Source organism: Taudactylus pleione, unplaced genomic scaffold, assembly GCF_031769625.1.
Source record: "Taudactylus pleione unplaced genomic scaffold, aTauple2 ptg000707l, whole genome shotgun sequence".
Lineage (NCBI taxonomy): Eukaryota > Metazoa > Chordata > Amphibia > Anura > Myobatrachidae > Taudactylus > Taudactylus pleione.
The window spans coordinates 2,236,785-2,251,974 of NW_028285109.1; the positions used below are offsets into that span (position 1 = coordinate 2,236,785).

Sequence of the window (15,190 nt, forward strand, 5' to 3'; positions counted from 1 at the left end):
GTAGCCATTCAATAACATATTTCTTCTCCCTATGGTAATTTCAGCCACCAAAGCCAGTGCCCACACCCATTATACATTATATCCCCATGTAACCACTGAATCTTCTGTACTGTTTACGATCCCTCCCAACATGGTAACTGGTCTTCCTGCAGCCATTGTATTGCTCACACCTCCTCGTGGGGGAGATGTATTAAGACTCCAAAGAGTTTAGAAGTTGGCCATAGCAACCAATCAGCTTTGAGGTAGCAATTATCAAGTACATTCTATAAAATGATAGGCAGAAGCTGATTGGTTGCTATAGAAAACATCTCCACTCCTTAGAAGGCTTGTTACATCTCCCCCTATGTACTAATCTGGATAGACAGCAGTCAATACAAAGCTGGCTGGTGGCACGTGAGGCAGTGGAATCCGCCTAGCACCTCCACAGCTACAGATAAGATGGCTGCATGTGTTCTCTAGTTTGCTATTGCAAAACCCATGCAGTTACACTGCCACTACTTGTCCTAGTAAGGTTAAATACAGACAAGAGCATCCTTCAAACAAGTGACTTTAGTGCAGTGGGTGAGGTTGTAGAACAGCCAATGGAATATAACAAGCACTTGTACTCGCCACCACTGTTACACATAGAAAGAAATCATGTGACAGGAGACAGATTTTCACAGTTTATTCTTTCAGATCTAGCACACAGGCCGCATCAGCTCAGGAGGACGTCTGCCAGACACATATCCCTGCACAACACTGGTAATCTCCCTGTCTATTTATAGCAGGAGGGGATATTGCCATAGTATGGTAGGGATTACATTTGCACAACTAAGAGAACATACTCTGGCCCGCAGATATGTCATTATTTGGTCAGTGAGCGTACCGATCCATTTATCTTTATGCATCACTTCCATTGTGTTTGTGTATTAGGACACAATCCATAGTCTCTTAGTTCTAAAGTTCAATATGTTGTACCAAAAAGTAAATGAATGTGCTAAAAGAGCACTAACTATACTGGTCAGTCTATGCTTGTGGAAGAGAGTCTCATATCATAGACTGGGGCGCGCGCACTGGTGCTGGTGCTCAGACCTCCAGTCACTTGTGCTTGATGGTTGTTCAACTTAGAAAGTGGGACATTTAGTTTGTACTTTACAGTCCTTAAAGTGTCCCAGAGAGGACAGAAACATCGTTTCAGCTGAATATTTAATTTCTAGACTTGGTGCCATGTAGTATTTTCCGTTGAAGACAACACATAAACATGCTGATGAATTAGGATAAACCAAGGACAACATAGGTGACTGTGATGCATTAGGTCTGACTTATTCTTGCTTCATCTGTGCACATTCCAGTGCAGTATTTGGGAGGTGAGGAACCAGCACACCTATTATGGATGGAGGACCGGTATCAGCTGTCCTTAGAAGTAGGGTCCTCTGTAGACTCTGGATTTAAAAGAAGGAAACAAAGATCACATCAGTAAAGACACAGAAATACCTGACACTACAAGTACGGACTAACATGTAAACATGGACTGCAAATACCATCAGTAAAAACATTCTGGATACACAGATCACAGCATTCTGGTACAAATATGGAATCATGGAGCTTAAGGCTTATTTCACCTTTTTTACCTGGACAATTTTAAGGATCAGTGTTGTTATATCCCACCACATTTAGCCATTACATCTCTTATTAGCTAGGTTGAGCAGCCAGACAGCTGTGAGTATGATCTCTCTACTGGCATATTTAAAGCTCAGCTGCTACTAGACAGCCAAAGTTATATCTGAAGGGAATTAGACTCCAGGGGGTAAATTTACTAAAGTGTGAGTTTTCAGTTGTGGAGATGTTGCCCATAGCAATGGCATGTGCATACGTAATCGCCCCCTTTGCTATGAAGCCCCTCCAAAGTTTTGGTGCAACCAATTACCTTCAGAAGTCACATAATTAGTGAAATGAAGTCCACCTGTGTGAAATCTAAGTGTCACATGATCTGTCAGTATAAACACACCTTTTCTGAGAGGCCCCAGAGGCTGCAACACCACTAAGCAAGAGGCACCACACCATGAAGACCAAGGAGCTCTCCAAACAAGTCAGGGACAAAGTTGTTGAGAAGTACAATTCTGGGTTGGGTTGGGTTATAAAAAAAAATATCCAAATCTTTGATGAACCCCTGGAGCACCATCATCATCAAAAGAACATGGTACCACAACAAACCTGTTCAGAGAGGGCCGCCCACCAAAACTCATAACTCACAGGCCGGGCAAGGAGGGCATTAATCAGAGAGGCAGCACAGAGACCAAAGGTAACCCTGAAGGAGCTGCAGAGTTCCACAGCAGAGACTGGTGTATCTATGCATGTCACCACAATAAGCCGTACACTCCATAGATCTGGGCTTTATGGAAGAGTGGCCTAAAAAAGTAATTACTTAGTGATAAAAAATAAGAAGACATGATTTGAGATTGCCAAAAGGCATGTGGGCAACTCCGCAAATGTATGGAGGAAGGTGCTCTGGTCAGATGAGACTAAAATTTAACTTTTCAGCCACCAAGGAAAACGCTATGTCTGGCACAAACTCAACACATTCCATCACCCCAAGAACACCATCCCCACAGTGAAACATGGTGGTGGTAGCATCATGCTGTGGGGATGTTTTTCAGCAGCAGGGACTAGGAAACTGGTTTGAGTCGAGGGAAAGATGGATGGTGCTAAATACAGGGATATTCTTAAGCAAAACCTGTTTCAATCTGCCTGTGATTTGAGACTGGGATGGAGGTTCACCTTCTAGCAGGCAATGACCCGAAGCATACTGCTAAAACACCACTTGAGTGGTTTAAGAGGAAACATTTAAATGTGTTGGAATGGCCTAGTCAAAGCCCATATCTCAATCCAATTGACAATCTGTGGTCAGACTTGTAGATTGCTGTTCACAAGCGGAAACCATCCAACATGAAGGAGCTGGAGCAGTTTTGCCTTGAGGAATGAGCAAAAATCCCAGTGGCAAGATGTGGCAAGCTCATAGAGACTTATCCAAAGCGACTTGCAGCTGTAAATGCCGCAAAAAGTGGCTCGACAAAGTACTGACTTTAAGGGGGTGAATGGTTATGCACGCTGAAGTTTTCTGTTATGTTGTCCTAAATGTTGTTTGATTTACAATATAAAAAAAAAACACAACTTCACAGATGTAGACATGCTCTGTGAATGAAATGTGCACACCTTCAAACAATCCATTCCTGGATTAATTCCAGGTTGTGAGGCAACAAAACATGATAAATGCAAAGGGGGGGGGGGTTACTTTTATTATCTCTGATAATAAAAAAAATTGTGAGCTGCAATAAGGAGAGGGGTGTGCAGATAGAGGAAACTAATTTTAATGAAGAGGAACGGTGGTGTTTCAAATGGGATGTGCATCTACCTTATGTACCAAAGCTTTCATAAAATGTACAAAAAAAACTGCTATACATTTTTAATGGGAAAGTTTCAGATATATAGGTTATATGCCAAATAATAATAATAAAAAAAACTCATCGAGTTCTTTATAATAGTAGCAAGCTGTTAGACCACCCAAGTGTACACAGACAATTTAATGGGACATAACTTTCAATACTTATACAGCTAAAATAATCTAGCTAAAATATATATCTATATATCTGATGGTCAAGAGAGGGCACTTACAGATTCTGGAGCACAATGGTCACAGCTATTTTGAGGGCAGAACATTCATCATAATGCAGTAAAAGGACATAAAAAAATTAGTGAGATCCCCCGAGGCATTTTACACATGCATTCCCTGGCAAGCTGTACTATGGACACTTGTATGATAAACACTGACAACATCCAGCTATTAATATCACCAAGTATTAAAACACAGTGTGAGGGAGTTTCTGTTTACAAGTGGTTTGGATCAGGAGAAAACGTCCATAAAGGAGATTTTCATTACACCAAAGGATGGATGATTTCTAGGGGTAGAGGGACAAGAAAGTGGATCAAAATGAGAAAATCTATCCAGAAAAAGGGAAGTTGGGAGCTATTCAAATCACAAATAATAGGGAATCAGATTTATACAATGTTTAATATACAATAAAAAGGAGAAAACAAAAACAGGTGGCTTTAATTTTATTGGTACAACTTCGTAGAAATGACAGGAAATAGATGATTTAATGAAAGGCTGGAAAACCCTGTTATTAAGCTTAAACAGACCAGTTAGTGGTCTCCAAGCTTTATGGGGACTCTCTCATACAAAATAAAATTGATTAAAACTCTTATCCAAATAGATTGTATAAAACTATGGTAAATAATGAATGTGTTACAAAAAAAAAACAAAAAAACCCATAATAAGAATATGACCAACACTCAATTCTCAGGAACGTTCGGCTGTGCACATAGTGGTAGAATACGTTATCCTAAGGTCACCAAGTTTCCTGTGCACCTCTATGGGCGCAAGGGGAAACTGGTGACGTTAGTGGTCGCAAAGTGCTGCCAGACCATCATGGCAATTGCAGCAATTAAATCGCCCTGCTCTCAGTTTTATGGGCACAGGGATATCGCAGTATGACAGGAGGCAACGGCTTGGAACAGTCTCCAAGTAGAGGTGGGAGACAGACTTTTCATAAAGCTAGAAACTCCTGTGAATAATACAGGTCCTGCTGAGAACAACCCATTCGGATTAATAAAATAATTATTTGCACTAATGTACTGTTTTTCTACAAAACTACAGCCTTACTTTTACTGAGGGGGAATATTTCTGAGAAGCTTTACATTAAAAAGAACAGCGTGAACACTACTAGACAAAGTGAAATCTTTTCTTATTCATTTTAATATGTAAGAGCCAGCAAGGACTCTCAGCAGGTGCGTCTCTGACTGCAGCATCGGGTTTACTCTAAGGTGCTAAAGTAAATTGTTGTAGAAATAAATAAGGATTAGAACTGTGAACAAATATGGAGAGCTAGTAAAAAGAAAAACTTAAACTAATCTTTTAACTGTCAGCTCCACCTGCAGCTGTCTGTGGCCTGATTCAGGTACCGCACAGCGCATGTGCTGCAATAGATTACAGTGCTCTGAACGCCACATCCTGATTGACAGACTGTGACCGTTTGAGGACCAGGAATGGTAGGCGATGGGAACGCCTCCATTTTGTGGGTGTGCCAAGGCCAGGGTCTGTGTCTTCCAATGCAGATTTCTTGACCCCCTGCAGAGGAGTTCCATCGACCATTCTTAGCACGCTTAGACATGCTCAGATGGGTGAGGACTGCGGCCATCATGCCCGATGATGATCCCATGCTTCGTCTTCAGACGCACCACTCGGATCTGCGATGCCAACAGAAGGAGACTCTTTTCTTCAGGTACCGCCTGCGGCATTAGCATATTTATGTATCACTGCCGCTTCCAAAGGTGGAACAGCGATGCTAATAGCGTACAACTATGAATAGGGCTCTGTATGTGGGGTCTCCCCACACCCTCCTACGATAGTATTTGGGAGAGACTCTCATTATGTGGATCCAGGATTTATTGGTCATTGGGTATTACCCTCTGCCATACTTCTAGATAACCCCCTAAGCACCACATTTGAATTCACCTCAGAGTTGTCAGTTTCATTCCCCAAAAGCTATTGGAAAATGTGTTAAACACATCACTAAAACTTATGGTGCGTACACACGGTATGATTAAAATGGACGATAACAATATCGATCATATAATTATTGTTCATATCGTGCATTTTTACGTGGCCAACAACTTGCGATGCACGGGCACGTATGGACGATAATGTCCATCGCGCGTGGATGCAGGCCAACCTGGTCGACATTGAGCAGGTTATTATAGGGATCCGCGATCGTTGGCCATCGTTGGTGGGAACATGGTGTGCTGTATGTTCGATATCGAACATCCAGCACACTCAGGAGATCATACAATGATATAATTATCGTTGTCGATCGTCCCATGTGTATACATCATAACTTGTAGGGCTGTCTGTTGCCCATCACTACTGTAGCTCATCCTGTATATGTGAATGAGGAACCTTAGACCACTGGATTTTGCCATGCCTCTATGTATGTGGTGTGAGTACCTAATATCCAGATTAGTCACTAATACATACATATAAAATTGTACAACTACATTTACATACTACATACTATTTTAGAAATGTAAACAAAAAGGAGTTAACGGGATGACATGTAGACCAAATAACTAAAAAGTCTTGTAACCTAAATATAGACAAATATTCCATATGTGGTGTTTCTATAGCTAGAAATCCCACGAAGGAGGGAAGGGATTGTGACCTCTGATAAGGACAGCTTCCTGCCTGCTTAATCACCAAAAAGCTTGTGACTGGAGCATGATAAAACCTACAGACTCTGGCTCCTCCCATGACATACAGAGAGGCACGTACACAGGGTCACACACGTACAGTGGTGAAAAGTATTTCACTGACAAGGAAATGCTGTTTTACATATCTGCAGACATTTAAAAAGACAGACTGAATAAATTACAGATGAAGTAGTTCATTGTCTACTGCCCTTATACAAGATCAAAAACTACTGTATGCATTAAAGTTCAAAGTCTACCTCAAGACATTCATAAGAGAAAAAAAAAAAAGTAGTTAAAACTGCACCTTGTCCCGGTCAACCTTTTGTCCCAGCTGACCTATTGACTGTGTAACATCTGGGGCGGGATGCAGTAACGCTTACTGCCTAACATCGCATTTGTACTGATCACATATGCACTAACATATGCGATCAGCAGCACAAAGGACAGCTCTTCCTATAAGAACTGTCCTTTGCGATCTCTGCTGCACAGTGGACTTCTGGGTTTATGACCCGGGCGTCCATGTGCGCATGCGCGGAGTGAGGCGGCGGCCGCGGGGCATGCTGGGAGGGATCCGATCGGATCCCTCCTAGCAGCGAGATGCGGTAGAAGCCCATAGGCTTCTATAGGGCAATGCCAGCAAAAGCTGGCGTTACCCTCCGTATCGGAGCCCGGCGGCCAGGAGAATGATGCATACGGAAAATGCGGTAAATGAGGATTTTATCGCATTTTTTGTTTCATTCATCCCGCCCCTGGTGTCTATCTAGACATTGTCGTCCTTTTTACTGTCTATCTATAGTCCGGAAACCAAGCAGTTATATGTGTGTACATAAACATTCAACTTACCACTCAACCTTTTGAATCTCTGCTTGGCAGCTGCTCTCTCTTTAGCATCAAAATACCAGACTGTTAAAGCATATCTGTAGGAAAGGTTGATAACAATTAGCCATACAACACGATCATCTTACAAATATAACAGCAGTTTGTAGATTGCTAGACAGACTGTAGGTACCTGGTGGCGTAGGAGGGTTGCACCTCATGTGGATTGCGCCGGTCAGACCAGAAAAAAAGCAATCGGTCAAAGAGGGGTTCAACATCGACCACACGTGAGCCACTATCAGGGAAAATTCGCAATACGCCACCATGAACCTGTGACAAACACCAGACTAGTCACAAACACCACATGGATTCACAATCCCAGTTTAAAAAAAATTAAACTACTCTATAGAAGGGCTGATAAATAAAGGTTTACTATTAAAGTAACATGTTGTGTTAGGTTAGTGGTGCCAAACTCGGGCCATCCAGCTGCAGTGGAACTACACATCCCAGCATGCATTGCCACAGTCTTGCTATTAGGGCACGCCAAAACTGGAGCAGGGCATGCTTAGATATGTAGTCCACAACAGCTGGATGGCCACAAGTTTGATAAGTCTCGGTGCTCTGAATGGAGCTAGGATAAGCGAGAGAAAATATTTGCATCAATGGTTACTAGGAGTGGGAGCTGCCATACCAATTTCTGTGCTCAGGTAGAATGTGATGTTACAGTAACTAGAGACAAGAATAAAACGGTGGGTAAGAAAGGAAAAAAAAAACCTCTACAAGATGTATATTGTGTTGGATTTTGGATATTATCAGCAGCGAATACATGGATTAATTACTAGCATGGAAGAACTTTATATAAATAAAAAAAGTTAATTGTCCCACCTTTGCATCCCAGTTCTTGTTTAAGTAGTAGATGCAGGTTATGCAGCGCCCATCTCCAGTGGGGTTATCTACATGCCTCACATAACCAGCTCCATTGCCAGGATAACAAGCTACCATTGCCTGAAAATAAAAATATACACAGATTTATTTATAAGACAGCACTAATAAAGCCACCAAACAATTTGCTTTGATCGATCAAGCTAGATGGTGTAAGCAGATGTCTGATAGGGTACTGAACAATTGCAAGTAACTACTCGGCGTGGAGTTAAATCATCACACATCCTAAAATGATAACTTACTTTGGAGGATAAAATGACCACACATGGAGTTTAGTGGGGGAAAACATCTATTTTAGTACAGGAAAGTCACAGATGCTTTAAGAGATCAGAATTATTTAGTAACAATGTCTCTGCACATTGCTAAATATCATGATAGGGTTAATTGCTAGTGTTAGATGTTCATAGTACAGTAGTAAGTGGCAGACATCAATCCAATATTGCCAACACTGAAGTTTTGGCATGTCGGTGCAGAAATGACAATATCCTAACCATTTAAAGACACAATATTTATTTTTAAGAAGGATGTTGATATATAGTAACAGACACCAATGTGAATGCATTACAGCAAAGGATTGCAGTTACACTTCTGTACGTTTTCTGAAGCCTTCACAAATACGTATCAACCAACTATAAGTCAAAGATGAAGGACACAGGGGGCAGCGGCAATAGGGGGACAGGTATTTAAACAAATAAAATTAGTCATCTGTGCTAGAACACGCATGAGAAGGGGCAGTGTAAATTGCTTGTGCAGTATAAAGCAAAGTGAATGAGTGGTACACAGCTGGACGGGCAATACAATGTATGTGGGGGCACAGGTGTGTCAGACCCTGGCAGGAGGGTGGCAATATACAGACCCCCACTGTATACATATAAAAAGAGGTGTTGTAGGGGAAAGGTAAGGGGAGGAGGTGAGCTTTGGGCACATAGAGTAAAGACAGAAGTGGATATACAGAACAGATTCAGCAATATAGAGGGGAGGGAGTTGGAGCATAGCAAAATATGAGATATAGATGAAGGGAGCCATGCAGTTATGGAAGGAGTAACACACAAGAGTTATGTATGGCATACTGGCATAAAGGAATAAGATAGACTAGAGCAGACACATCACAATGGTGGAGAGGACACAGTGGGCACACTGTATCCAGGAACAGGTATTACTGATTATGGGTATACAATACTGGGCAGACAGCAGAGAAGTGTATATACAGCAATATGTGCATTATGCAGAAAAGAGTTGTGGAACATATGCCATAGCGTGCATAACTGAGGGTATGGCAAAGACACCAGTGGGCACACAAGAATAACACAGAACAAGCCCTTGTAGAGAACAGAAGGTAACAATGTATTTTTGACTGTGTTTTCAAGTAATTTCTTACCAAGGGAAAAATAAATAAATGGAACATACACACAGCAGGTGCAGTGTCCTCAAATTGTATTACAGAACCCAGCATTATTGAGAACTTTCAGTAGGGGAGTAGTCTCACCTTGGACCTCTCCTTTACATAGTACTGGCCTAGTTGATTTCCACACAACACCACCAGTCGATCAATTACTGACAGAACAAGTCCAATGGCCTCACACCCTTCCTCTGTGCCAGCGATCCAGGCTATTTTGTCTCCCCGCAGGTGCCTCTTGGAAACTCCTTGGAGGTGACCTGCCAGCTGGCCATCCTTCAATGCCCCATTCTTGTGCAAACGCCTAACCTGCTCCAGCACCTGATCCCCCAGTGCTTCTCCCAAGATGTGATCCAGGTAACAGTAGCCAGAAGAGAGCAAGCAAGGTGCAATGTGCTCCAGTGCCAGCTTCTCAAGGTCCAGAGTCAGGCTATGATTGAGAGGCATTACTAGGGCAGGTGACGAGGAAGTCCCAGGCGTCATAGGCAACTTAGAAATTCTTACAAAACATTGTACCAATATACAGAGTATCCTTAGCCTGCAGGAAGGATAATAGAGTCTCTGATGTGCCAATCAGACCGCAAATTAACAATACAAAAGCATTGGGTCAGATGAGCAGTGTCAAGGAGATGTCCAGTGAAATAGTACCCGGGGGATACGTCCAGGGTAATAGCACCACAAGCCCCCAGTGTAGGCCAGAGTCTCAAGTTTGGTGCAAATTCAGGGAATGTCTATGCAATAACTATGGTGCAATAGTATGATGATATTCCAGTCTTCAGGCTACATACACACGGGCCTACGATGTGTAGGAACACAAATCCCCGGCATGTGTATTTTTCCCACCTGTACAATTATGTGTGAGAGAGAGGTTATGTAGATGCATGAATATATATATAAATAGACATGTGTGTCCTGGAGGTGTGCAGCCTCTGTGCATGTATGGAGGTTATCAGCTACGTGTCTATAGATGCATAGCCTCCGCCAGCCCTATAAGCAGCATATACTACGTGCAGGATGAGCGCTTTCCACTCGCCGGGTGTGGCCTACATATTGCAGTTTAAACCCGATGACCACGCCCAGAACGCGCCCGCCAATCAGCGCGCACATGGGGCGCGACCTTTAATCCCACTGAGGCGGGTCCAGTCAGCACGTGCTCGGGACACACACGAAAGGTGATGGCGATTGGTTCAGCCGCTGCAGGCGTGGCCAGGTCGCTAGGAGACGGCGTCTTGGTGGGTGTGTCATCCGCCATTGAGGAATCCCGGCTGAGCATGTAGCTTCTCGCTGTGCAGCAGGATGTCCATCGGCCGATCCACCATAGATTGTGGGAAACCATTGCGGGCGCATGCTATACTGCTGTGTGTTTGGTGGGCGTTACCGTGCAGCATCCCGGGGATGCTCTCCTACCCCCTACACTGACACGGGCGGCGCTGCTGGCGTTTAGAGCCACGGTTTGCAGGAGGCGATCAGTCACTGAGTTCTAGAGAGCGATATACCGACGATGCGGCTGAGCGATCACAACTACCTCTCGCAATGAATAGCAAGATGTCTACTGTCCGCTGCTCTCCTCATCTCCCAGGCGGGAGACCACCGTCAGGGGGGAGCAACATATCGGTTGTCCATCGATGGACTAGAGGCGTAAACCAAGAAGAGGAGGGGGCATGTGCGGGAAGAGAGGTGGGGAGAGGGGATACAGAGTGTGACGGTGTTTGGGGGGAAATAAAGTGTGGAAAAAGTTGGGATAGGAAAGGATAATGTAAACAATAATAATATCGGGAGGTAAGAGATTGGGGGGGGGGAGGATCTTGGGGTAAGAGGGGAAAGAGGGATTGGTGTACAGAGGAGAGGAGAAAGGGAATTAGTGCTGTGCATCCAGTGGGATTGCCTATGTACGGCATATATATCTGTGTGAGGCCCTGCGTGACCTTTAGGACATTAAATAAATTATTAAAACAATAAACAGAGCCAGGAGCCAATATATTACCCCGGCAGCACACAGCGTACCCTCTCATGGAAGATGTTAGTGATTCAAGGAAGTCAAATTGATATAGGATGGGATATAGTCAGCGGAGAAAATTGTGGGATCACATTTCTAATTAGACTTATAATAGCTATGCGTTTAATTAAGGAGCTACACATCTAATAAATGAGAGCTAAGGTACATTATTCAGCTAGAAAGCGTTCACCAGGAAGAAATACATTGAGTAAGCTCTGGTTTTCCAGTATGTACTGGATGTTTATGGGAGGACTGTGGAACACGGAGGGAAGGAAAGGGGCGGTGGTCTATAATGACCCTGACACCTCATCACAGCTAAAAATACACATATACAACATGTGAAGTTACAACAGGAAATGGCTGCTATAGGCACATCTATACCAGTTCATAAAAGCCAACAAACCGTACAAGGACACATGCCTTTCACATCCCCTTATATCACAGAGTAAGTAAGACGTGGCTCCAGTGGAAACATTTTAGATGAAGGCTATAGGTGTGTAATAACCATTAACCCCTATGTGAGTCTAGTGCAGTGGTGGCCAACCTGTGGGTCTTTCATTGTTCTGATACGGCTACCCTGACTGACACTGACAACTGTTCAGAGGAGACTCGTCCTTTGTTGCAGCAGTCTTCTCCGCTCTGGAGGCATGTATGGGCGATGTAGTGATGTGATGTTGCAAACAGGAGGCGGAGCTCAACTTGTGAATGAACCTGCAGCCACGAGGTGGATGCGGTTAAAGACGCCAGAGCCTACCTATTTTTTTCATTATATTTGTGACATGGGGGGGGGGGGGGGGCTCGAGTGGGATGGAGTGTGGGGAAAGCTGGCTGGAGTGGCACAGGGAGAGATAGGGGGAATGGAGTGTGGGGGAAGCTGGTTGCAGTGGCACAGGGAGAGATAGGGGGGTTGGAGTGGGATGGAGTGTGGGAGAAGCTGGCTGGAGTGGCACAGGGAGAGATAGGGGGGCTGGAGTGGCACATGATGGTCTGCTGGAGTAACATGGGGGTTGCTGGAGTGACACATGTAGGGGCTTCTGTTGTGACACGAAGGGCTGCACTGAAGTGACACATGAGGGGGACTGGAGTGACACATGGAGGACATGGAGTAACACCGGGGGGGGGGGGGGGGTTGGATTGTATTATGCAAATGTTTGGGGATTTTTTGGTGGATGTTGCTTTATCGGTGTATTTTATGTGAATGTGGCTTTTTCAGTGTATTTGTGTATGTGGCTTGTTTCAGTGTATTTTATGTGGATCTGTTTTTTTCATTTTTTTTTATATTGGTCAGGGTGGGAAGGGGAGGGAGTGGGATAGAGGGATGGGGGAGGGAGATAGAGGAAAAGAGAGGGAGAGAGACAGATGGAGAGAGGAAGGGACAGAGGGGGAAAGACAGAGAATAGGGGAGAGAAAGAAGTGTGCACACACATACTCACCACTACAGCTGCAGTATCACCAACAGCTTTCTGATGGATGGAGGCGGGCACCTCACGACAGTAGACCCTGCTCCTTACTGTCATAATGCCGCGATTCGCGGGTGCATGAGTAGGGGGCGGGGCCTATTGCTGTGAGGTACCCGCCTCCATCCACAGTCATTGTCGGCCACGGTCGGGTCCGTTGCCCATTAGAGTCAGTGAGTGTGACTGTGTGCTTTTTTTTTATTTTGCTGCTGGGATCTGGCCAAGTTCGGGTCAGTATCTGCAGCGGTGTGGGAGCCCCGGGACGACCGCCCCGTTCGCCTCTCCTATAATCCGGCCCTGCTTTGACATACATACTGATGTTTTGGGGCTCTTTGCCTCTGACTGGTTGGCCACCCCTGGTCAAGGCCTTTGATGGGGTCTATGTACACCCAGGCATAGGAGCAAACTTTTCAAAAGATTGTGGGTTAACCCCCTCATATAACAAAAATAATGCATATACATGATTATTGGAACTTCAGCCACACTCCTGTCCGTCATTTACCAAAGTGTGTTCCCAGAAATTTAGGGAATCATACAGTATGTGATAGCGGAATCGGTATGATTTACCGCCGGACCCATGCCCGGTGGTTGGAATCCCGACCGCAACATCCCGTCAGAGGAGGAAATCCCGATCGTCCCCAGGTAAGTATATAATAACCTATTTCTAACCCCTAACCCTCCCTTAGGGGTGCCTAACCTTCCCCCACAGTGCCTAACCCTAATCCCCCCTCTAATTGCCTAAACCTAACCCCCCCCTTCCCTGCCGTCTAAACCCAAGTCCCCACCGGGCGGTGCCTAACTCTAACTTCCCCTAGCCTAAACCTAACCTCCCGGGGGGTGCCTAACCCTAAGTCCCCCCCCTGGGAGCCCTAAAATTAACCCCCCCCGCGCGGCTATCCACGCTCAGCGCCTGGCGTCCCTTCGATCGGGATGCCAGACGTTGGGCTCCCGGCGTATGTCTAACGCCAGGCGTCGGCATCTCGACGCCTGTCTTTAGACCTTTGCCGGGATATGACAGTCGGGAAACCAGCTGTCGGGATTAGGTCCGCCGGCTTCCCGACTGCATACCACATCAGCGACTCCCTAATTAGTTATTATGCTAGCAGATTACCAAAAAAGGCGTATCTAGTGTTGCAGCAGAATGTAACATATTGGGGATGCTCACGCACGCATAACACCCACAGAGCTGGTGCCTATATTCCCAGGGGTGTTTGAGACAAAGGGGTAATTGAGGCGGTGGCAATCTTATACAGTCGGAAATAGGATGCCATGACACTGCACAGGTGCTCTCTAATTTATGTTGGTTGCTAAGTAGGGATGTAGTCTGGAACCCGACGGTCTAAATGCCGACCGCTGGCTTCCAGACTGCTTTATCCCGACTAGGGACAAATGACAGGCGTCTAAATGTAGACGCCTGTAATTTGCCCGACGTCTGGAGACCGGCACCCGGCATCCCGATCGAGTGGATGCCGGGCGCCTCAGTGGACAGCCGCCGGGGGGGGAGGGTTAGGTTTAGGGCTCCCGCGGGGTTAGGGTTAACCTCCCCTGGGAGGTTAGGGCTAGGCTAGGGGGAGGGAGGATTGGGCACCTCCCGGGGGACTTAGGGTTAGGCAGCGGGGAAAGGGGGGTTAGGTTTAGGCACTTAGGGGGGGTTAGGGTTAGGCACAGGGGGGGAGGTTAGGGTTAGGAACCCCTAAGGGGGGTTAGGCTAGTTGATACTTACCTTTAGGACGATTGTGATTTCCAGCGCTGTCGGGTAGCCGCTGTCGGGAATTGAACCGCCGGCCATGCGCCCGCCGGTAATACATATCACACCCGCTAAGTAGCATGATCCACCATAGATGTCCCATCACTAGAAAAAAAGTACCTTAAAGACAGCGTAAAGCAATGGTGGGTAGAATGAATGAAAGAGGCGTCGTTTTTAAAATGTAAGGACAGTTATAAAATGTGCTATTGTAACAATGAAAGAAGAAATATGTATTCATGAATATGCTGCTTGTAAGGCAAGAAAATTACATTTGTAGTTTTTAAGACAGACCTATATTTATTTTTTTTATATTGGTTCTATGCTTTCTTTAATACAAATAATGTGTGAAAACCACAGTCTGTACAAATTCTAAGTATAATCAAATAAATATTTATATAACAAAATGGCACAAAATTGTTCAGTTTAGCAGAAAGTTCAAATTTATAAAGGAGATATGTTTCCAACAAATTAAAAATGTGCACTGTATAATTATTGAATATGCGTGTTATTCACCATTCTAATGTTCTACAAGAAGCATTACATTTAAATTCAAT

At 44.7% G+C, this 15,190-nt stretch overlaps 1 protein-coding gene across 1 annotated transcript; it reads right to left on the reverse strand.

Moving 5' to 3' along the window:
- Window positions 1–290: 290 nt before the first annotated feature.
- EGLN3 (egl-9 family hypoxia inducible factor 3) lies at window positions 291–10,540 on the reverse strand. Its single transcript, XM_088456491.1, has 5 exons — window positions 9,527–10,540; window positions 7,984–8,103; window positions 7,292–7,428; window positions 7,126–7,199; window positions 291–1,421 (listed from the first exon to the last, which is right to left on the reverse strand). The coding sequence occupies exons 1-5, from the start codon at window positions 9,917–9,919 to the stop codon at window positions 1,387–1,389; spliced, it is 759 nt and encodes a 252-aa protein (XP_088312617.1). The 5' UTR covers window positions 9,920–10,540; the 3' UTR covers window positions 291–1,386.
- Window positions 10,541–15,190: the final 4,650 nt, after the last annotated feature.

Coding starts and splice junctions, on each gene's coding strand:
- EGLN3 (XM_088456491.1), bottom strand. CDS start 9,919: ATGACGCCTGGGACTTCCTCGTCACCTGCCCTAGTAATGCCTCTCAAT. Junction 7,429..7,983: donor ACAAGAACTGGGATGCAAAG/GTGGGACAATTA, acceptor TGTTTGTCACAG/GTTCATGGTGGCGTATTGCG. Junction 7,200..7,291: donor CAACCCTCCTACGCCACCAG/GTACCTACAGTC, acceptor CCTTTCCTACAG/ATATGCTTTAACAGTCTGGT.